The sequence below is a fragment of the Medicago sativa genome, chromosome 7 (genome assembly GCF_051527215.1).
Source record: "Medicago sativa cultivar Bolivia chromosome 7, Bolivia_mono, whole genome shotgun sequence".
Lineage (NCBI taxonomy): Eukaryota > Viridiplantae > Streptophyta > Magnoliopsida > Fabales > Fabaceae > Medicago > Medicago sativa.
Genome location: NC_140755.1, coordinates 83,733,542 through 83,747,191, shown reverse-complemented (window position 1 = coordinate 83,747,191; position 13,650 = coordinate 83,733,542). Strand labels below are relative to the sequence as shown.

Genomic DNA, 13,650 nt, shown 5'->3' with positions numbered 1-13,650 from the left:
AACAGAAGCTGAGAAGAGTGTGTCTGTGTGGAGTTCGTGTTCCATTTCCGTGTTATGGTGTCAAACCCATCCCTCTGAACCGCAACGTCGTTTTATTCCTTTCATCTTCTTCATTTCTCCATTGAAGAAAAATGGGAACTTTAACAAATTGCACTTTACTCCCTCTAAACTCAGAGTTCCGGTTCAAACCGGTTCACTGTTCCTTCAGGAACAAAATCCACTACAACCACCGTTTCAATTCACATGTATCCAAATGGGCAAAGTTGAAGCACGTTGATTTCGATAGGTTTAAGTGTTTTTCAATCAATAACAAAGACGGTGTTGATGATGAAGGGGAAAATGGTAACAAGAATGATTCTAAATCCAATGTAACCACAGTGTTACCTGATGAAGATAGAGGCTTTAATTCTGATAAATCAACAACCCCTTCCACTTCTCAACGGGTACATTTTTGCTTAATTCATTGAATTCTTGTGTTCTTTTCTTGCTTGGTGGCTTCAGTTGTATTAACTTGTTACTATTTACTCATACTAATGTTGATTCTTTGATATATGGCTCTTATTGGATAAACAACTTATTTGCAGCTTATATCACAAGCACTTATCATGATAAGTGCTTATGTATATATAAGCTATTTCTATAATGAAGTATAAAATGATTGTTTTCATAAGCTATCTTGTAGAACTTATGAAAATAAGCAGAAAGTAATTTCTGATTTGTCATAAGCTGTTTTCGTAAGTTCTCCCAAACAGTCATAGAAAGCTTATGACAGTAGATAAGATAAAAAATAAGCCAATCCAAACGTGTATACTATAGTTAGAAACTGCTACAGGCTTGGTTAGTTATTTATGTTAGTTATTAGTCTACCTAGTGTTTAGTGGCTTAAGTGTAGCGGAAATTTAACATATTGCTATTGTTCCGCAGTACAAAATTTCACAAACTGTCGTCGAATAGAGGCCATAGCAATTGTAGTGTAGTGGGAGAGATTTGAATGAAGAAGGAAGAGAGAGAAATCCTCTTTGTTTGGTGATATTTGGCCTAAATATTAAATAGATTCAATACTTGGCCACAAGTTTCTTGAAGAAGGAGGAGATTCAATACTCTTTTTAATACTTGTTTCCCCCTCTTCTCCATTTGTTCCCAACCAAAAACTATGCAAGTGTTTTGATGCTTTTAAACTAATACCACCACCCTTCTACCACGAAGAAGCTTAGCAGATATTTGTCGACATTGTTGTCTATCATTCTATTTTGGTTTTTATGGTAACTTCTTTTTTGTTAACTAACTTTTAATGGTGCACATGTGCTTGAAACCCACGGATGGACAACTTCTAATGATCCTCATGTGTTAAAAAAAAACCCACAGATCAATGTTTCTGTTGCATTTTTAAGCGTGAGAATTTTCTGTTGTCACATTAATGATGCTGTTTCTATCGTTTACTTTTTCAGTCATCTTTGTCCTCACTTGGATCTGTGTACAACAATTTTCAAGTTGATTCTTTCAAACTCATGGAACTCCTTGGACCTGAGAAGGTTGATCCTGCTGATGTAAAGAAAATTAAGGATAAGCTTTTTGGTTATTCAACCTTTTGGGTGACCAAAGAGGAGCCTTTTGGGGAACTGGGAGAAGGCGTTCTTTTCATCGGAAATTTAAGGGGAAAGAGAGAGGACGTTTTTTCCATACTCCAAAATCGGCTAGTTGAGGCCACTGGCGATAAGTACAACCTTTTTATGGTAGAGGAACCTGATTCAGACAGTCCTGATCCACGGGGTGGGCCACGTGTTAGCTTTGGTTTGCTGCGTAAGGAGGTTTCCGAGCCAGAAGAAACAACACTTTGGCAATATGTCGTTGCATCTCTGTTGTTTCTTCTCACTATTGGTACCTCGGTGGAGGTAGGAATTGCATCTCAGGTATGTTGGCTATCAATACTATTTGAACATCAGGTTGTGATTAGTGAATGTTTGTGAACAACGCTCTTTCTATAGTCTATCTAAATGTCATTGATTGCATCAATGCCTTACCGTTTTCTTCTGCCGTGTCTAAATATTTTATTGTTGCCATGTTTTTGATTCATCAGATCAACAGACTCCCCCCAGAACTAGTGAAATTCTTGACAGATCCTAACTATACTGAAGCCCCAGATATGGAGATGCTATATCCATTTGTTGAGTCAGCGTTACCTCTAGCATATGGTGTCTTGGGAGTTCTTCTATTTCATGTAAGAATTCATGTGTACCGTTCTTTTTTGTGTGCGTTTGTTTATATAGTTGCAACAAAATTCAAATTTATTTACTTTTCCTGTATCACAAAAAACTGGATTGAGTTTTCAAAACATAGTCTATGACTCCGGTGTTTAGATTTTACTGCACACTTTCTTATAGAAATGTGAGATCTGAGAGCTCTAAACATCCTACTTTTTACCCAGCTTAAAACAGTTAAGTTTGTATTAGTGCAAATAAGTTGTGTACTGTGTAGTGCTGTGACGACGGAGGTGATAACTATTATCATAAGATATAAGAAAATGTATCTTCTATTGTTCCGAGTCTCTATCCTCTTCCTTATCTCTTTTACCTAACTTATGTAATTTCAAAAATACCATACTATTATACAATGTCTCATTAGGTTATATCTATCCGATATTCATGTCACTATGTTGATTGACTCACTATTGGCAATGTATGTCAGTAGTCAAAAGTTTCAGTTAGTTTGGATTCAAGCAATCCACTTTTATACATATGAAATTAGATTTTACGCTAAAAGGCTGTACAAGTAGAAATACCTGCCATATGTGCTGGATTGCAGATTCACAATTTACTTATTTATTTTATGCAAAATGAAAATTTCCTATCTTATTTGTGTAGTTTTCTCTACAGTTTTTTACACAATTCCATGGTTCCATCAACTTTTCTTTTTGCTTCTTGAACTTTTGCTTACATTATATTTATACCTGATGGATATGGCTATGTGCAGGAGGTTGGACACTTTTTAGCTGCATTTCCCAAACAAGTAAAATTAAGCATTCCTTTCTTCATTCCCCATATCACTCTTGGCAGCTTTGGTGCTATTACTCAGGTGAGATTATATAATTTCTCCAGCCAGTCACTTTTGCATTGAGTCTGAAACTACTATCTGAACGCTTGATCAATTACAATCATGTGCGTGTATTATTAATGTCCAAATTGAACCATCAGCAGTAACTTTTAACCGTCTGTTTATGTATTTTAGTATGCATCTAAAGGCTGATCCATGGCTGTGTGTTGTGTAGTTTAAATCTATCCTTCCTGATAGAAGTACTCAAGTAGACATATCACTTGCGGGTCCCTTTGCTGGTGCTGTGCTATCATTTTCGATGTTTGCTGTTGGCCTTCTTCTTTCATCAAATCCAGATGTAGCTGGAGATTTGGTGCAAGTTCCTAGCATGTTGTTTCAAGGTTCTTTGCTACTTGGTTTAATCAGTAGAGCAACTCTTGGTTATGCGTATGTCCCTTCCTTCCTTTCTAGAATATAATTTTACCTAAATATAGATCCAGTGCTTGCGACTTTATTTTATTAATTTAGGTAAAATACTCTAGTGGATCATTATGCGTGGGAAAGTTTCTAAACCAAGCTGTTTCCAAGTGATATGACATGATTGCAGCACATCATTTTGGGTGCATAAACTAGAATTAATCAGTATGCATACTTTATGTTTTGGCCGCAGTTAACTTTGACACACTGCTATTGTATGTGCAGAGCGGTTCATGCTGCAACAGTTCCAATTCACCCTCTTGTGATTGCAGGATGGTATATAACTTTTCCTTCTTAAACATAATGTACTTTATAAATCAAATCAATCCCCAAATCTGTGGTTCTTAACACACTTGATTATTCATTATTCAATATTAGGCTCACAATTTTATTTTTATTTACAGGTGTGGGTTAACCATACAAGCTTTTAACATGCTTCCAGTGGGGTGCCTTGACGGTGGCAGGTCTGTGCAGGTAAATACATTGCTTACGATAGATTTAATATTTACTTGTCATACAGAAGGCTTGATGTGATATTATCTCGATTGTCCTATTTCAAATTTCGGACCAATTGGTTACTATTAAATTGGTAATCTTATTTTCAATGTTACTTTATTTATAAAAAATATCATGCATTAAAATAAAACTGTATGATAAAGTATCAACTAATTTTGACTGTATGAAATGGGCAGATATATATAGCTTTTTATTGGAAGTGTGAATTTAATGAATTACTTCCTTAATTGTGAAATTCAAAGCACAGAGTAGTTACTGTAGAAAAGAGAGCATTTAGTATTTACTAATATGGAGTTGTCTGATTTGTCTGTATGATAAGTAGAAACAATTGATCGGTAGGTTTTTGTTTTTCCACATAAATATTCTCATTCATGAGTTGGTATATTTTGTTTTTCACAATTGAAATTTGTAATTTTTGTTTCAAATTATCCTAATTTTTGTTTCATTACATGTTCTTGCAGGGTGCTTTTGGAAAAGGTGCACTAATGGTCTTTGGTTTGACCACTTATACATTGCTAGGGCTGGGAGTGGTAAGTCTAATATTTGCTTAGGTTAAACAATGATACATATTTTTATTCAACTACATTGTTCATGTTAAAGTTTAACCATAGCATGAATTGGTTAGAGCCGTGACCATTACATGAGGAGAGGGCTCATGTAACTATTACCAGTCTTTTGGTTATTTTTCAGTTATTTTCTTGACTTAATACAAAAATTTGTTGCTTGTTTTAAATTTTCATCGAAAAGTAACTTACTTTTTTAACCCCTTTTCTCTTTTCAACAGCTTGGTGGACCTCTTTCACTTGCTTGGGGATTTTTTGTCATATTTTCGCAGGTATGCAGATTCTTGTCTTGAATTTTCGTGATACTTGTGCAGTTGTTTTTGCAATTATTTATGAATAATTGATGTTTTGTCAGAGATCACCGGAGAAACCATGCTTAAATGACGTGACAGAAGTTGGAACATGGAGACAGACATTTGTGGGGGTTGCTATTTTTCTTGCTGTCTTGACTCTTCTTCCTGTTTGGGATGAGCTTGCAGAGGAACTGGGCATAGGTCTTGTAACCACATTTTAGTTTTAATGGTTATTTGTAGACTAAAGCCATATTTATAATGAGCAGTGAAATGAAATATATAGGAAAATCATTACCAAAGGAAAGGTTAATTCAATTTTATACGACCGCTTGTGATAAAACCATTGTTAACACGAACATTATGTTGTAAAGAAAAAGAATACTATGGGCCATTTATTTAGAAAGGTTGTAGTTTCTTCAGTCAGATATATTTTTTTCACCGGTGGATAAAAACTTTGAAATATCTTTGCAAATACTGATTGAAAATTAATGTTTTTTCTCCCAAAAAAGAAACATTTGCAATACTGAAGCTTCCGTTGCTGAATTACCTGAACATTTGAAATTGACTGAATTGGTTGCATATTGCAATGGGGATATATTGTTATTCTAGGTAATTATTTTCTACTTGGCCTTTCTCAAACTTAGTCAAATATTGATTAATTTTCCATGATTGTTTTGCCAATGCTGCTGGCACTTGCATTTTCAACCCAAAAACTTTCTACATGTGTTCGTGCACGCGCTCGTGTGCACACCTGTGTTTTTGAAAAAGTAACTTCATTTGGAACTTTCCAAAAGAAAAATTAAACATGGATATATTTTTCATTATAAAGCTCAGCAGTTTTTGAGCAAGTTACAACATAAAGAACTTGTACTAATCTGAGGCTGTAAACTATAAACCTTAATTCTGTAGGCACTGATCTTTTAACCTTATAATGAAATATACAAAATAAAAAAAGAAAAAAGTGAAAACCTTCTGGATTAACATTAATGGAAGGCTGTTCTTTGAGGCCCTAAAGGAGAACCTGGTGACCCCTCACTACTTTGAGAATCCCCTCTCCAAGCATCCTGTACTTGAGCAGCAAACTGCAAATTCCACAAAACATCCTCTATGGATGACCTTTCTGCAGGTTCTTTAATCATACACCTCACACATATCTCCGTCATTGTCTTCAGTGATTGTTCCAAGCATGCCTTGCGGATTGCTGGATCAATAATGCTCCTCCGAGCGTCCTCATCAGCTCCTAAGCTTGTTTGCAACTGCACTCATGATACAATTACACAACAAGTAAGGTCATATAATTGCAAATGATTTGTACTGATTTGCTATGGATGATAAAACCTCGGTTTTAAAACATGGTCACATTACGGTCAAGTATCAGATATGTCCTATGATTGAAGCGCTGAAGCATATGAACATTTTCTTTTGATTTAATTTTAATGATCACTAAGCTTGAAAGATTTAGAAATCAAAGGAAATGAAAATGGCACGTGGGAAATGAATCAGAGTTCCTGTTATTACCAGATCCTTAAAAGCTTCTGCATCATTTGTGGTCTTTATTGTCCTTCCTAGAATGATTTCCAGTAGTATTACTCCAAAGTCATATATATCACACTTATCTTCATGCTTTCCACTACAAAACAACATAATTTATTAAATTTAGAAACAAACACCGGTAATAAAGATATCAAGTATTTCTCTACATATGACATTTCCATTCATATCCTATGGTATGTAAAATTAGAATATGACTGAGTTTGTATTTAAATTTCTATAAACTCACCTTTTATTGATACTAGAATGTTTGGATCCATCAGAAGAACTTCCACGTCGAGCCTGCAAGGATTGACTAAGATTAATTGATATTTGATACCAACAAAAGCCTTTTTTCATTATAAAACAAAATAATTGAAGATTTTTTCTTCTTCATACCTTTCCTATGTTAGATAACAGAGGTAAATTATAACTGCTAATTTTTGCAACAAGATTGTGATCCAAATAAATATCTTCTATTTTGATATTGTTGGAATATACACCAGGGACAATTCCTGTATGCAAAAATTGGATTCCCTTTGCTACTCCAATTGCAGCTCCAATGCGTTGGGTCCAATTCAGAGATTTTCCAGTGTGGCCATCTGTCGAAAAAACACGCGACAGAATGACTGTCAGGATAAAGGATGACAGAAATGATACTGCTGTCTCAAAATTTCCATTACATGATTCTGAAAATAATGGTTTAAGAGAGGATATTAATGGTATTTCCTCCTCAAAAACAAATTTTGAACTTCATGTAAGGTATCTGTATGGTTCACTAGAGGTAGGAGAGAAATGAAATTTTTACTACTACCAATGAAATGCATAGCGTAAAAAAAGGTCCATATGTGCCGCGACGTCAAGGTTTTTGATATCTCTACGACTGTGATTGAGGTTGTATCAGCCGCATGTGACTGCGCTTCTCGTACATTATTAAGGATTGCGATCACGGCCGCAATTTAAAATCTTGATGGAATCCCCTCTAGTGAGATCAATTTCAAATACCAACCTTACAAATTTCAACCTCAGGTCCGAAGTAGGTAACTCGGTTTGTGAGTTGAGGGACGTTGAAAGAGCACTAACCGGGAGGTCCAAGGTTGGTATTATGCACAGAGATCAATCTTTTTGATATCTCCACAGCGGTGATTGAGGCCGGATCAACCACATTTGATTGCGGTCTCTACATTATTAAGGATCGCGACCACGGATGCGACCAAAATTTAAAACCTTGATGAAAATCCACTCTAGTGAGCATTTTCTATCATTTCTTTTTATTTCTTGTTCTAATACCATTTTTACAAACTTCAACCCCAGTTCCTATGTAGATAGCTCCATTGGTGAGCTGAGCATGTTGAAGGCGTTCTAACCAGAAGATCCAAGGTTGAAACCATGGAAACTAACGTAACCACTAATTTACTAACAACTCAGCATTTGCTTATTAAAAAAACTTCAATGTCAAAAAGCAGTAGCTGTTTTTCAGTGAATTACCAGATGTCCAGCTCCTCAGTGTACCATTTGGTACATATTCAAAGACAAGAAATATTTTGCTGACACTTGAATCTTCTAAAGAACATTCGAAGCAGTGTCCAAGAGCGCTGACTAAATGACGATGCCTAAGTTTCGATATAAGCTCCATGTGGTGCATGAAATTTTGAGTGCTGTATCTTTTTTTCATTTTGATACATCTAATAACAACAATTGAGCCATTCTTCAACTGACCTCTGTACATCTGATACATATAAGAACAAATTCATCACACATGTAAAGATATAAAAAGTTGGAATTTCTAGAAACAGTTTCATGCTCAAAAGGAAAGAAATTAAATAACGACCGTGTGATCAAATTAGTTTGGTGATGCTCTGATCTACATTTTGTATGATGCAACTCAAGTGTAAATAAGCATGGAACCAGTGATATGGTGGCATGGTCATGTATAGTCAAAGTGTATATGTCATAGAAAAATGATCTATAATGAAGTCAATAGAAAGGTTTAACATACAGATTATATTCGCGAAAAAGTAAATCTCTTTGTATATCGTAGAATAATCCGTGTAACTGTACCTTATATTTTCATGTAACAACATTCAAACACAAAAACAAGGAAGTCTGAAGAACACATTCACTAATACACATGATGCAAAGATATATTCCTTATATACATCATAATTTGTGATAATATGGCAGTGGCATACCTCTCCATAAGAATCTTCACCCATTAAAGAAGCGGTGTCAAAGTTGTTTGTAGCTGCCTCAATCTCTTCCAATGAAAAACTCCTATAGGTTGGCAGGCCAAGTGCTCCAAACTTCTTCGTTTGAGATATATATCCTTTATGTACACCGAAATTAAATGTTTGTCAATATAGTTTCAGTAATCATATAACTTCAATATTTAATTTTTCTTTAGCTACAAATAATTTTAGAGATTGATTACTTGCATCAGAAAGCAACTTAGAGGTGTATCCAGAAGCTGCATTCTCCGATATTAATCTTGTGGGAGGATTCTTCATTTTGCTTCTAGCATTTCCTCTTCTAACAATAAACAAAATCAGCAAAACAAGTGCTACTCCTCCAAGAGTTCCACCTACTATACCAAGGGTAAGAACTACCTTTGATACTTGTTTTTTCTTCTTTCTATCAGGTAATATTCCCACAGCTAAGGCTTCCGTGTGGCAAGAAGGCGGCGGCTGCTGATTTTGATTCGTCGTCTCGAGACAATTTCTAGCATACAAAACAGTTCTATCACTAGAATTTGAAACTAAACATTTAGGTAAGCTCCCAGTCAAAAGATTTGATGATAAATCAACAACTTCAAGCTCAGAATTACAAGACAGATTCTCAAAGAGCATTCCGGTTAATTTGTTCCGAGAAATGTTGAGGTAAGCAATAGAAGGAAGTGACAACAATGCTGGTTGGAATGGCCCTACAAATGTATTTGATGAGATATCAAATCGCTCGAGCTGATGATATGAGCTCACATCAGCAGGAATACCTGACCTGAACATGTTATTTCTTAGCACTATAGTAACCAACTTGTTACCAAGCTTAGGAAACTGAGGTCCAAAAACATTATCATCCAATTCAAGTACTTGAAGATTTCGCAAATGACTCAAATCAGGTACTACACCATATAACTTGTTATGAGAAAGTGAAAGAATTCTCAAATTCTCCAAGTTACTAACCGAATTCGGTAGTGATCCGTTGAACAAATTGTTTTTCAAACTCAATACAGTTAAGGCTGAAAGCAAATCAATCCAAATAGGAACCTGACCAGAAAACATGTTGCTGTCAAGAATGAGTGTCTGAAGATTTGAGAGTGATGAAAGCTCCATAGGGATTGAACCGTAGAGATGATTCGAACTCATGTTAACGATTTCCAACGACGAAAGGCGTGCAATTTTACCTGGTAATGGACCCCATATACCAAGAGAAACCAATGCGAGGACTTTCAAACTTGGAAGCTTTACTAGTGTTGTGACAAAGGAATCAATTGAGAAATTTTTAGGGAGAGGTGGAGTTTTTCCTTCCCCTATTATGTGAAGTTGAGTTATTGTGTCTTCATAGCATACTATAGTGAGTGAAGAGTTTGAGTCTGTGTTGCAAAAATCTGTGGAGTTATTCCAATTGCTTAAAGCTGAAGGAAAGTTCAATAGCTGTTGAATTCTTAAAAGGGTTTGAGAGTGTGAGGATTGAAGCTGTTCTGAATGATTTATAGAAAGTAAAATAGTAACCAACACAAGAAACACAGAGGCCATAGTGCTTTATTGGTTATTATATTCTAAAAAGGCATTGAAATTCTCTCTAAATTGAAGCCTTGAAACACAAGCAGAAACCCTGCAATTACAAGAAGTTATGTTACCTTAAACAAACATAATTTTTTTGCAAGAATCAACTGAATTCAAGCATTATAACTCAACACTATGAAATTCACAAGAAACCAACAAAAAGTACAAGAAAAGTTCAATCATAACTCAATACCATGAAAACTGAAGAACTTCCCCAACAAATTGGATGATAAATCAGTGAGTGCTAAGAATATGAGTTAAGTAGTGTTTAGACTAAAGTGTTTTTCTTTCTGCTTCAACCAAAACCAAGTAAATTTGATTGTTTTAGTAGCAGATATTTTTCACTTGCTTCCAAAAGATCACCAAAAAACTCAAAATGAATCTTCCACAAATAAACCAATTTATTTTTTGGAAAAATGAAAGGAAAGTGGAAGAAAGAAAACAAAAAACTAACTAGAAATAAATAAAGGGAAGAAAACAAAAACTTCTATACCTCGCACCATAATGGAAAAAATCCAAAAGATATTCAGAAAGTGGACAACAACAGGTCTCCAAATCCTACAGAAGCATAGAAACAATTTTTCTATGTGTCAGCTTTTTACTTCCCTTCTAAACACAAGTTAGCTTGTGATAAGGGTTGAAGTGAAGCATGAAAGGAAGTGAAGAAAAAACCAAAACTCACACTGTTTTCTTCTCTCTCACAAACTGACATTTCATCATTCTTATTCATAAATGACTTGCCAAATTCCTTGAAAAAAATTATTTTTTATTTTACCTTTCATATTCCTTGTATTTAATTTCTCTGTCTGGATGGTCCTTAAAGAGAAGATGTAGTTTTCTCACACAAGGAAAAAGCAAAAGAAAGATTCTTGTAATGAAGGTGACCCTTTATTCTTAACCTTTCAAGTTTAACTTGAGAAGATTTGGTTTAAGGATCAAGTTTTGTAGTTTTGTCATAATTTTGAGGTGGAAAATTTGCTGAAGTAATCTTGTACACATTTACTTTAGCCATTCATAAATATCAGCTCCCATCGCAATTTCTGCTCTTATTACAAAACGTTGCTAATGTATTTAATGTATCTATTTTATAAAGGAATGTTCTTAAAATACCCTTTGAATTATATAGTTAAACTTTTTTTTTTGAGGGAATTATATAGTTAAACTTGACTATTTCATATTCCAAAACATTTAGTAATATTGATTAGGAGTTTATTTAAAAAAGAAACATTAAATTTATGTTTAGAGACAATTTTTTTTGTCAGAGAGGCTAGTTCTCACGATGTGACCAATCAAATTTCGATTTTAAATTGAAAAATACTCATATTTATTATCTGACACGCATTAAATAGAATTACTTTCAATTGAGAGAATTAATTTAAAAAATTCATTAATTTTTGTGTTATTCTCTTTAAACACACTTAAAATGTCTCTATTTAAATTTCGTTTTAGATATAAAAATACATTGGGTCCTGCAATCAAACACATGCATTTAATAATGTAAAATTTCACTTTCAGGGAGGGTAAGCCTATGCTTTCTCAAACTAGTACCCCTTGTTGGCTTGGTCCCTCATTTCATATCTTACTTTATATTGTTTTTTTGGGCCTCTCTATAAACAGTAGTAACTACTACCACTAACCAAACTATAGTTGATATTTCATTTCTATGTCAATGGTAAGGTGAAATCAATCAATGAAACGTTGAAAGGAAGGTGGGAGTTTTGGTAACATTATTGCTTTGTTTTTGGCTCAGTTTCATCTGAAAAGTTGAGAAATCCACGTCAGAAAATAGTGTATGCTGTTTAAAGAAAAACGGAGAAACTCTTGTCTGAACCAGGACCAAACCTCATTTCTTGGTCACAACCAAAGAGAGAAGAGAGAAGAGAGAGAAGATGGAAACAGTAAAAAAGAAAGAAAAAACTCCATGTGTGACCAAACCTCATTTCTTGGTCCTGGTTCACACAAGAATTTATCAGGAAAAGGTGCCAAACATACTTCAAAATAATGCATGTTCTACATTAAACAAGTGCACGTGTGTGAAAGCATGTTACTAGTTTTTTTTATTAATTGTTTCATGATATAACCTGCTTTTAGAGTTAAAAATATTGTGAATAATAATAATAATAAAAAATAATAGGGAGTTTCTGCAATACATTCGTAAAATAAATTAACCATACTTTTATAAAATAAAGTGTTATTAATTGATTTTTATATTTTAAGAAACATCAGTTCATATGAAAAATATCATTTCATTGTTGATCATACTAAGGATTTTTTTATATTTTATCGTAAAAATAATCAATCTACATTATTATGAGTAATATAAATTCATAAAAATTCAATTTTATTTTACTGAGACTTTTGATAAGCAAGATTTAATTATTATAATTTGTATATGATATAAAATAATTTACATTTTAAATAAATTATTTAACTATTAATTTAAAGACCGAATGCATGAGTACACTTAAATTTTTAAGTGTATCGTAGAAATTGTCACAGTAACATAAGGATCCCAACCCTCTCCCACTTTCCATTCTATCTATAAATACATTTTTCTCCTTCATATCTTTCACATTTTCCCCTCTTATTGACACTCACTTTTATTTCTAATGGGGGAATGCACTTTGTTACTATTTTCACGTGCAAAGAGGACTTTATAAACCTAACTTGAAGTTCCACATTGAAGTCATAAACCTGATGTGAGAGTTTTATATAGAATTGGAACCATGATTTAGAGGTAGAGTTAAGTTCAATATCTAAGGGGCAATTCACTTTAGATTTTGTAAAAGTGAGTTAGACACATGATTTAAGACGGTATAAAAGTATATTTTAATCCGACGAGTAACTTATTAGTGCATTATTTGGATCATATTCTCTTGGTTCAACTCAAGATAGGAGGATGTAAGCTCTAAATATTGATTAATAGTTCATTTGTTACGAATTAAAATAAAATTTAATTGAAATAACTTTTCATTTTTAACATTTTATTTTAACAAAATCACTTTTGTAAAAATCTTACACAAACTCATGTAAAAGATTTAAAAAAAAAAAATCCTTACCAAACACACTCTTAATTTATCGAACAATTAATGTTTCATTCTATCTCATCATTAGACGATGATTTTGTGGTCATTTTTTTTAATGATGAACGTTAGTAATTAATTGTTTGATTTTAGTTTTTTATTTTCTTTTTTGTTGATATTTAAACTCAATATGTCAAACTCCTTATTTTTTAATTCAAAATTGAGTTATCAAACTTCTTACAATATTCATTCTCATAAAGCCTATATCCAATTAGGATCAATTACAACCTTTCTTTCATGAAATTATTATTAATCATATGATGAGAGAAACTCTCAATCAAATGACCTAAAATAAAGTTAAGGAACATGAAGTTTAATCATAATAATATGATTCCGATATACCTTCTATCTTATGATGTGGGACTAATACTGGCCT

General features: G+C 33.6%; 2 protein-coding genes across 6 annotated transcripts; one reads left to right on the top strand and one right to left on the bottom strand.

Moving 5' to 3' along the window:
* Window positions 1–5,302, top strand: EGY1 (Peptidase M50 family protein). Its single transcript, XM_085730996.1, has 10 exons — window positions 1–443; window positions 1,449–1,910; window positions 2,078–2,218; window positions 2,971–3,072; window positions 3,266–3,477; window positions 3,733–3,783; window positions 3,912–3,981; window positions 4,485–4,553; window positions 4,808–4,858; window positions 4,942–5,302. The coding sequence occupies exons 1-10, from the start codon at window positions 132–134 to the stop codon at window positions 5,098–5,100; spliced, it is 1,629 nt and encodes a 542-aa protein (XP_085587122.1). The 5' UTR covers window positions 1–131; the 3' UTR covers window positions 5,101–5,302.
* A 376-nt stretch (window positions 5,303–5,678) lies between these two features.
* LOC146909401 (putative inactive leucine-rich repeat receptor-like protein kinase At3g03770) lies at window positions 5,679–11,106 on the bottom strand. Of its 5 annotated transcripts, none has more exons than XM_085730991.1 (9): window positions 10,874–11,106; window positions 10,385–10,749; window positions 8,841–10,240; window positions 8,602–8,735; window positions 7,898–8,138; window positions 6,809–7,011; window positions 6,660–6,712; window positions 6,398–6,509; window positions 5,679–6,135 (listed from the first exon to the last, which is right to left on the bottom strand). In XM_085730991.1, the coding sequence occupies exons 3-9, from the start codon at window positions 10,159–10,161 to the stop codon at window positions 5,863–5,865; spliced, it is 2,337 nt and encodes a 778-aa protein (XP_085587117.1). In that variant the 5' UTR covers window positions 10,162–10,240; window positions 10,385–10,749; window positions 10,874–11,106; the 3' UTR covers window positions 5,679–5,862. The 5 variants fall into 5 exon arrangements, with proteins under 5 accessions (XP_085587117.1, XP_085587119.1, XP_085587120.1 ...); XM_085730993.1 differs by having other exon boundaries at window positions 10,685–10,749; XM_085730994.1 differs by having other exon boundaries at window positions 10,685–10,749; window positions 10,967–11,106.
* Between the last annotated feature and the right edge of the window lie 2,544 nt (window positions 11,107–13,650).